This window comes from Arachis ipaensis, chromosome B09, assembly GCF_000816755.2.
Source record: "Arachis ipaensis cultivar K30076 chromosome B09, Araip1.1, whole genome shotgun sequence".
Classification (NCBI taxonomy): Eukaryota; Viridiplantae; Streptophyta; class Magnoliopsida; order Fabales; family Fabaceae; genus Arachis; species Arachis ipaensis.
Genome location: NC_029793.2, coordinates 139577532 through 139586583, shown reverse-complemented (window position 1 = coordinate 139586583; position 9052 = coordinate 139577532). Strand labels below are relative to the sequence as shown.

Below are 9052 nucleotides of genomic sequence, written 5' to 3'. Positions count from 1 at the left end.
AAATCTCGAAATCTATTCATGCACTAAAAACTGTAACACTTTTAATTTAATAAGAAGTGTTTAAATTATAACTTACGTGTCTGCTAATCAATCCACTCCAAATTAGGTGATTTTGTAGTGTTAATTTCTTCATTTATATATTTATTTTTTAATATGTAACCTAAAGGCTAAAGCTATATTTATTTTTTGGATTTATGAACAAAACAAGTTTATGTTTTTGGTAGAGAAACAAGTTTGTAGCTTGTACCATGAAATGGGTCTGATCATTGATCAATTATAAAATCACCAGATTGCTTGCTGTATGGGCTTGCCACTCACCTATTATTATTAATGTATCTGACTCAAATTTTCGATGCATTGACCATGACCAAAAACAAAAAAGGTCTACCAATGGTTTTGCTAAAAAACAATCTGAAGATGCTTAATGAAATTGCTTTGGAGTTTGGACACATGTATTTCTGACTTAAGAATAAATAAATAAAGAACAGCATATGTAATTATGTATACACATTATTCAACCATGCTACATGTACACTAAAATTAGCCATTATAATTAATTATTTATATAAAATATATATTAAGATATAAATACATATTTAAAATAAATTAAATCACATATATTTATACAAAAATACATTAATAACTGATTTTAGTGATTGATTTTATTGTATAAATAATACTTTTGATACACATTACATCAAATAAATGCTACTGAATATCCCAGTTCACATATACATCAAATCTTACCAATATACTCTTGCCTAAGTTCCTATTAAATACGAGAAAAAAACATATCTCTAGTTTCACCAAACGTGTAAACTTAGCTAATCCAGTGATGCAGACAATTAACTCCGACATGCAGTACAACAAATTAAATTAACAATGTGCTTAGTGTTTAGAATGTTGTGGAACACAGACAAATGTTGAAAACATAATCTTACCAGCAGCAATATAAAGAATTCCTTAGACCAGAGTATTTGACACCTACAACCATCAAGAAAAGTATGCCATATACCCATGTAGGGTCTTCATGAGCCCAGTGAAATCGGGTTTGATGTAACCCAGATTCGACTCGAAATATATATCGGGTCTATTTGTTAGACCCGAACCCGATCCTAGATCCGATGAAACCTACACACTTTCGAGCCATGATTATACCGGATAAAAATCGAGTGAAAACCGGACCGTTAACATTACTTTCTTGTATAAGCTAGCATGTGAAAATATCTAAATTTCTAAGACTCTAACCATTATTAGACATGGTAAAATTCACTTGAAAAAATATAATAAGAACCAACCCTTCCCAAAAATTAAAGCATAACTACAATCAATACTAATATTGTCTAATAACTCCAAATATTTAAATAAATACAAATAACATAATATTATACATTAGTCTAAAGTTTTATGCATTTTAAACATAAAACATTAACTTATAGTCTTATAATGACTAATAACACAAAATATTAAGGTTTACAATACTTAAATGCCACATAAGAATAGACATCATCCATTACTAATAACACAAAATATTGATTGTGTATGATGATCGGGCCACCGGGTCGAGTTTGGATGACCCAAACTATGGCCCGAACCCGACTCGAAATAATAACCGGGTCTATTTTTAAGACCCTTACCCGACCCTAGACCCAGTGAAATCACACCAAATTAATTCCTAAAAAATTCGGAGCTGGGCCGGGTCTTCGGACCGGACCGGGCCATGAACACCCCTATACCCATGAGTCCCCTTGTAAGATCACTTCAAAATGTTGTATCAATTATTAACATATAGTGATATACATGCCAACTTAATTGGCAATGACATGATCCTTAACATCATCATCAAGTGTTACATTTGATTCCCATTTAACGGACCTCAGACTTGGTCCAAGTATAATACACTTTTCTCTACTTCTAAATTCTAACTACATTTTTCGTTGCTTCTTGTCAATGCCTTAGAAAGAATCAGAAGTGCTAACTTGCAAAAAAGAAAAAATGGTCTTTCAACTTCAATGTGATTCTGCTGACTGAAAATGAGACCAATATTCCTTAACAAGCTGCCCAAAAAGTGATCCTTCCCTCTTCATCAAGTTCATTGGCTCATCATACTCTACCAGTTTTCCTGCACAATAATAGAATTCTGGTGAGGAACAAGATCTATGACTAGTTTCAAAAAGCATTTGCACAATCATATTGATGATGCTAATGGCACATGGCAAGTGGCAGTTAATATGCAACTTACCATCACTGATGGCAAGAACCTTGGTGCAATCCATCACAGTTGGTATCCTGTGAGCTACTGTGATTACAGTACAATCTGCAAATTCAGTCCTAATGGTTTTCTGCAGAATCAAATCAGTTGCATTGTCAATTGATGCAGTTGCTTCATCCAGCACTAATATCTGACTTCTCCTTAGAAGTGCGCGCCCCAGACAAAACAACTGCCTTTGTCCCATACTCCAATTCGCTCCGGCTTCAACAACTGGAAAACAGATTCTTCTAAGTCATAAGTAATTAGGCATGAATTGAGCAGTGCAAGATTGTAATAGCAAAGGTTGAAAAAAGTTCACCTGAGGAATCTAATCCCTCTTCTTTCTCTTGGACAGCCTCTCGCAATTGACACTTCGCAAGAACCTTCAAGTGGAAGCCACAATTAGTACATATTTACTATGCAAAACAGAGATAAACAGGAGAAAGGCTTCTACTTGTCACTGATCAAACAACATGCTTAAAACAAAAGGATTATACATTACCTCCCAAATCTCTTGATCAGTGTATTGCGATAAGGGGTCCATATTGTATCTGACTGTTCCATTGAAAAGAGTAGGATCCTGAGGTATGATGCCAAAACGTGACCTCAAATCATGAAGTCCAATGGAACTAATATTAATACCATCAACTATGATCTCTCCACCGGCCGGCTCCACAAGCCGGAATAAAGCGCCTATTAGTGTCGACTTTCCACTACCTGTCCTGCCAACAATACCAATCTTGTGTCCTCCTTCAAATGTGCATGTGATTCCACGGAGTACAAGAGGTGCATCAGGTCTATATCGAATCTGTTTTGGAATTATCAACAAGCAAATTGTGTACTTCAGTTCAAGTTCCATTATTTCAATGCCTTCATGCACAAGTTTTTCTAATAACTAACAACTATAGGTACCTGCAAATCATGAATTTCCACTTTTCCCTCAAGTGGCCAATTTGTTGGAGGACGATTTCCTTCTATAATTTCTGGAGCCTCACTTGGTATATGCATATATTGATTAAGCCTCTCCACTGATATTATGTAATTTTCTATGTTGCACTGATTTTGAATTGAAAATACTAGTGAAGCATTAAGTGTAAGGCCATATGAGAGAGCCATGCCAATAAAACCTGGAAAATAACACCAAAGTTTCAAGTTAGAAAACTTTCTTGAAAAAGTGCTTAAGTTTGAGGATATAGACATAATTTATAAGCCATTAGACAAAACACAGAGTGACATTGAACTCAAGTCTCACCAGATGTGAAAGTTCCAGAGGGAAGTACAACCATGCAAAGTGCTGCAGATGCAAGAACAACTGCACTGACTGTTTCCAACCGCTGAATGAACCACTCATTTGCTGCAAAAGTATGGAAAAAAGGACTAGCATTGACATCAATCAAATGAAGATTTTTTGCAAAAAAACGATCTTCCTCCTCAAAAGCCCTTATTGTCACAGCTCCAGCTACAGATTCAGCTAGATGATTAGCTACATAGGATTTTGTTGTGCCATTGAGCCGCATCAATTCTTTCGCAGTAGCAAAGTAATATCTCTGTATTAGAAGTAAGTATTCTTAGTAAACTTTCCAGAAAAGAATATAACTTTCACATTAAAAGTAAGAATCTGTTACCTGCAAGCGAATTGCAAAAATAATCATCGGTATAGAGACAAACAAGACTTGCCAAGTAACAACTGCTAAGACTGTAAGATTAGCATAACAGTTAGAAGTAGCTGCAACAGCAAAAAGAAGGCCAAATGGGACATCAAGATCAACAATGCTGAGATCCCCAGAAACCTGAACAACAAAATAACGGTCAGTCAAAACACTTCCATTGCATACGGCTGCAAGAGAAAATAGTTTAGTATGCTTACCCTGCTAAGTATCCGTCCCAAGGGGGTGGAGTCATAAAATGCCATTGGTGCGCGAAAGAGAGAATTCAGAAGCTGTAGAAATAATGATTTTGATGACTGAAGTCCCATAGCAACTGTAAGAAGACTTCTCACCAACAAGAATAATGTTGAAGTAAATCCAATCAACAAGTACACTAAAATCAATTTCAAAGTGCTGACATGAGGATTGTCAACATTGGCAGCCATCCATGAGTTTTGCGATATCTGACCAATCACAAATGTAATCTGAGAAATGACAGCCACAGAGAAGTACACATATCCTTTGTTCTGATTCAGATACTGTAAGTAAGGCCGGAAGCCTTGGTTTCCTTTCTCTCTCTCTTCTTCCTTGATTAGCTGATCTCCTTTTGATGCATCAAACTGCTTCTCCACATAAGTTTTCCTAATCTCTACTGCAGAATTAGAATTTCTCTGGGAAGAAGTAACATCCATAAGCCGGTCAGAACCAGCAGTCTCTTTGTGAGCACTGACAAGGTCCTGAAATTCTTGACTTGAGGCCAAAAGATCATGATAAGGAGCAGCTTGTAGGATTTCACCATCTGACATCAACTATAATGTAGAATGGTGTTAAGGACCGAAACAACAATTGAATGATGCAGATGCACAAATCAAATAAATAAGTGAAAAAATTAGTCATGAACAACCCCATGTGACATCAAATGTGAAAAACGAATTAATTAGTCCATTCATAATTCAATTAAAAAAATCACAAAATCATAACTTTAGAACTTGTTATATATTTAAAATCATCATATATTTTTACAAAAATAAAAGGAGAGAAGTATGATATAAAATTAAACAGTGGTTTAAGATTGCCAAATTACCAAAACAGAATCAAATGCAGGAAGAAAGTCAACTTGATGAGTGACAAGCAAAACTGTCTTTCCTGCAAGTCCTTGCATGATGTATTCCTGCAAAGTTCCAAATAAATCCTTCAGTAAAGAGAAAGTAAACAACACTAGAGAAATTAAATGCAGTATGTAACAAAAGGAATTTGTCATTACATTAAACAGATTTGTGGCAGTATGTGCATCAACAGCACTGAATGGATCATCCAAGAGGTATATATCAGCATTCTGGTAAAGAGCACGAGCGAGCTGAATCCGTTGCTTCTGGCCTCCACTCAGGTTAACCCCTCTCTCCCCTATCTCAGTGAGATCACCATGGGGAAACAACTCAAGGTCCTTTATTAGTGAAGACCTATGCAGAGTTTCTCTATATTTTTGAGTATCCATTGCTGATCCAAACAATATGTTATCCCTTATTGTACCTGTCTGTATCCATGCTGTTTGAGAAACATAGGCAAATTTGCCATAAACTTCAATCTGCAATTCAGAAATAGAGAATCAGATAGATATCTTTCAAATAAATATAATGCACTCTCAATAGGGGGAAATAAGCTTACAGTTCCCTGAGTATTAGGAACTTCTCTGAGAATTGCTGCTAACAGTGTTGATTTTCCTGATCCAACCTCTCCACAAATAGCCAACTTTTTCCCTGGCCTAACCTCTAAGTTGATATTTCGCAGTGTCGGTTTTGATGCATTATCTTCCCATGAAAAGTCAGCAGCCTTGATTGAAATGGAGCCCCTCATGTTGTCGCTGAAACTCTTCTTCTTGACATTTGCATTTTGCAGTTCAGATGCCTCAAGGAACTTTACAAGCCGGGCAAACGCAACTCTGGCCTGAATGACCACCCCAATGACATCAGGAATGGTTCTAATTGGATCTTGAACAAGGCGCAAAGTTGCCACAAAGGTGAAGACATTGTTAGCATGCAGGGGAACGTTAAGAAAGTAACAAGCTCCAAAGGAAGCAGCGGATACCAACACAGGTGAGGACCAGAAGAGAAAGGTGTTGTAGGCCTTGCGCAATAGCACTGCAGACAACCATTTCAGCTCCACATTCCTCAATCTTTCAATAGAATCCTTGAAGTTGGTTTCCCATGCATACAATTTCAGCACCTTCATATTCAGAAGAGCCTCAGAAGTAGCCTTCAACCTCTCATCTTGTGCCACCATGAGTTTGCTTTGAAACTTATGCTGCAACTTTGCAAGTGGAGTATTGCAAAGCACAGTGAAAACTATCACCACCAAGGAGGCAATTGTAGCTAGCCCGACGGCGCGAAAAAGTATTACCAAGGAGATGCATAGCTGGACGCTAGTCGTCCATGTCTGGTGAAACCAATAAGGAAATTCTCCGATTCTATAAGCATCCACAGTCACATAGTTCATGATCTCACCACCAGAATGATTCAATCTTGCAGAATTTGATAACCTCAGTTGTTTTTTATAAATGGCTGCAGTGAGCAGAGATTTAACTTTCACACCTATCAGTCTGGCTCGGAAGTACCACTGCCTTTGTGATAAAGATTCTATGACCTTCGTAAAGAAAAGTGATATGGCCAATACAAAACCTTCATATTTGAAGCTTTCATTGCCCTCAGCTACCAGTATGAAGGAATTCAGAAGCAGTGGACCAACAGAAATAGCAATCACCTTAAGCAATGCAAAGAATCCTGATATCAGAATTTCTCTCCGGTGGCATAAAACTATAGTCCACAAAATCGATGATTGCAAAGAGGGATCATTCTGTTTCTTCCTGTTCAAGTGGTCTAGAAACAGCAAGTAACAACTTTCTGCTTGATCTTGCTCTCGCAACTTTGGGATATCTTCTTCCTGAAGTGTTTTCTCTTTACCCCTCTTCATCAAAGGATTCATCCACCAAAATGACATGGTACTAAAGAATCCAGCTCTTCCATATAGAGCATCGTTGTTGATAGAACCAATTTTGTTGGACTCACCATTCAAAGGAGTGTAAAGGCTTTCATCAAGTTCCATGTCAGTTTCCCTGCATTTATATGTGCAAAGCAACAATAATATTGCCCCTGGGAAAGATAGAATATCTAAAGCTACCTTAAGGGACAGGTCTTTGCTACCAATTACATAAAACAAGGAAAAAGCACAGGAAATGCCAGAAACCAAAAAGATAAGAACAGAGAACATCCTTAACCATGGTCTTTGAAGCTGTTTTAGGCCAAGATTTATTGCTATGCTGACTGACAACCATGTCAATCCTTGAAAGAATTCTAGCAACCACAGATCAAGAGGCAAAGAAGTGTTGGTTTTCCTCAAATTCTCCACTAAAACCCAAATGCCTAAGCACAAATGCACCAGGCCAAGAGCACCATTGGCTATGGCAGAGACTAGATGCAATTTTGAAAGTCTTCGTGACCCTGTTAGACCATGTAACGGTTTGGATGGTAACTTCTTGATCATAATGAATAGGAGCATGAGAAGAAGCAACACATCAAAGCAAGATATCAAGAAGTGGTTGATGCATGAGGAAGGATCAACCAAAAACTTGAAATCATAGCTGCATGTTTCTTCCCCACAGAACATGCTCCAAAACCCCTCCATTTTTTCGGCCTTCTCTTCGTTACTTAAATTCTGTGTAAAAGAGAAAAATCTGTCAGCTAAATCATGCGTTCAATGTAAAAAATTTTGACACGAACACAAAGAATGGTGCAGAAACAAGATTTAGTGAAAGAAAAACATCCCAAGGGTGAAACTAACTACAAGAAGAAGTAGGTAAGAATATAATGACAGTGAAAGATTCAAAGAGCGACATCTGAGTGACTCAACCGGAGAATTCATCATCTAAATTCTTGTAAAATCATGAATTTAGTTAGACTCATGAGCTAACTCGAGAATTTGATAACCGAACTTATCAGAAACCATTCAATGCAAAATGCAAAGCCACAAAAGAGCTGGTTTCGGCATTGATCATTCCAAGAAGAATCAGAAAAAGAAAACAGAGTATGTATGATTATATTATACATACACACTATCGTTCAAAAACTTACTGCAGGACAAAAACACAAACAGGAAACAAGAACCGATTAATGGAAGAAGAAAAATAATACTATCATTTGAAAATTAGAAAGCAAGAAGTGTAAACGTAAAAATTTTTTTTTTATTGGTTCAAAATAATGGATGGCGTATAAACAAACCTGTAGGTAGTAGACTTAGAAAGCCGAAAGTGTGGCGGAGAGTGAAGACGTTTTGTTGTGTCTTAGCAATTAGCATATACTCATACTATGTTCTTGAATTCAATTAATTAATAATAATTAACGTGTGAGGAAGAAGAGGAGAAGGCGGTGGTGTTAAATGAAATGAAGAGAGAAGTGAATTTGTAAGTGCATATGAGAGGAGCATGATGGCGTCATAGCTGACGTCCCGTACTCTCATCTTCTTTGTAATTTACGTTTGGAAAAATTGAGATGGAGATGGAGAAGTAGGAGCAGGTAGCCTAAGCCTAGTGACAAATCGTTGCCGCGGTTCCGATTCTACAAGACTACAACCCACGACTTAATTGCCACACACTACAAGCCACTCATTTAAACATTTACTATAGGAAATTTTTCAAGTGTATCGTCATATCGGTGTTTAAGTGATTTTTAACCATTGATTTTAATTATAAAAAATATATATATAATATATATAATTAAGATTAACGGTTAAAATTTATTGAAATAGTGATGTTTTAATATACTTAAATGTTTTCCGTAAATATAACTCTACATTTCGTTATAAGATTAGATTCTCATTGAAATATATAACGGTACATTTGAAAATTTTTTTTTACTATATATTATATCAAATTATTTGTAATCTCATGAAAACTAAGTTAGATTAAGATGAATACCTAATTCGGTCCCTAACAATTATCTCGAAGAGATTATGAAGTTTTCAAACAAAAAAAATACTTAATTCGGCCTCTGATCCTTACTTTTATGAAACTAATTAGTGTCTGTACTAAAAAAATACACACAGGAATCAGTTCCATAAAAGTAACGCTTAAGAGCATAAAAGAGTATTTTTTTTTTGTTAAATG

The 9052-nt window shown here is 36.3% G+C and overlaps 1 protein-coding gene across 2 annotated transcripts; it reads right to left on the bottom strand.

Moving 5' to 3' along the window:
• On the bottom strand, positions 1754-8500 carry LOC107616741 (ABC transporter C family member 10). 2 transcript variants are annotated; one of them, XM_016318674.2, is made up of 12 exons: positions 8169-8499; positions 5563-7605; positions 5162-5482; positions 4982-5068; positions 4119-4706; positions 3877-4041; positions 3504-3798; positions 3164-3378; positions 2754-3059; positions 2571-2634; positions 2243-2482; positions 1754-2122 (listed from the first exon to the last, which is right to left on the bottom strand). In XM_016318674.2, the coding sequence occupies exons 2-12, from the start codon at positions 7573-7575 to the stop codon at positions 2010-2012; spliced, it is 4407 nt and encodes a 1468-aa protein (XP_016174160.1). In that variant the 5' UTR covers positions 7576-7605; positions 8169-8499; the 3' UTR covers positions 1754-2009. The 2 variants fall into 2 exon arrangements, with proteins under 2 accessions (XP_016174160.1, XP_016174159.1); XM_016318673.2 differs by having other exon boundaries at positions 4982-5482; positions 8169-8500.

Coding starts and splice junctions, on each gene's coding strand:
- LOC107616741 (XM_016318673.2), bottom strand. CDS start 7,575: ATGGAGGGGTTTTGGAGCATGTTCTGTGGGGAAGAAACATGCAGCTAT. Junction 4,707..4,981: donor CTGCATTTGATTCTGTTTTG/GTAATTTGGCAA, acceptor TCTACATTATAG/TTGATGTCAGATGGTGAAAT. Junction 4,042..4,118: donor TGGGACGGATACTTAGCAGG/GTAAGCATACTA, acceptor TTTGTTGTTCAG/GTTTCTGGGGATCTCAGCAT.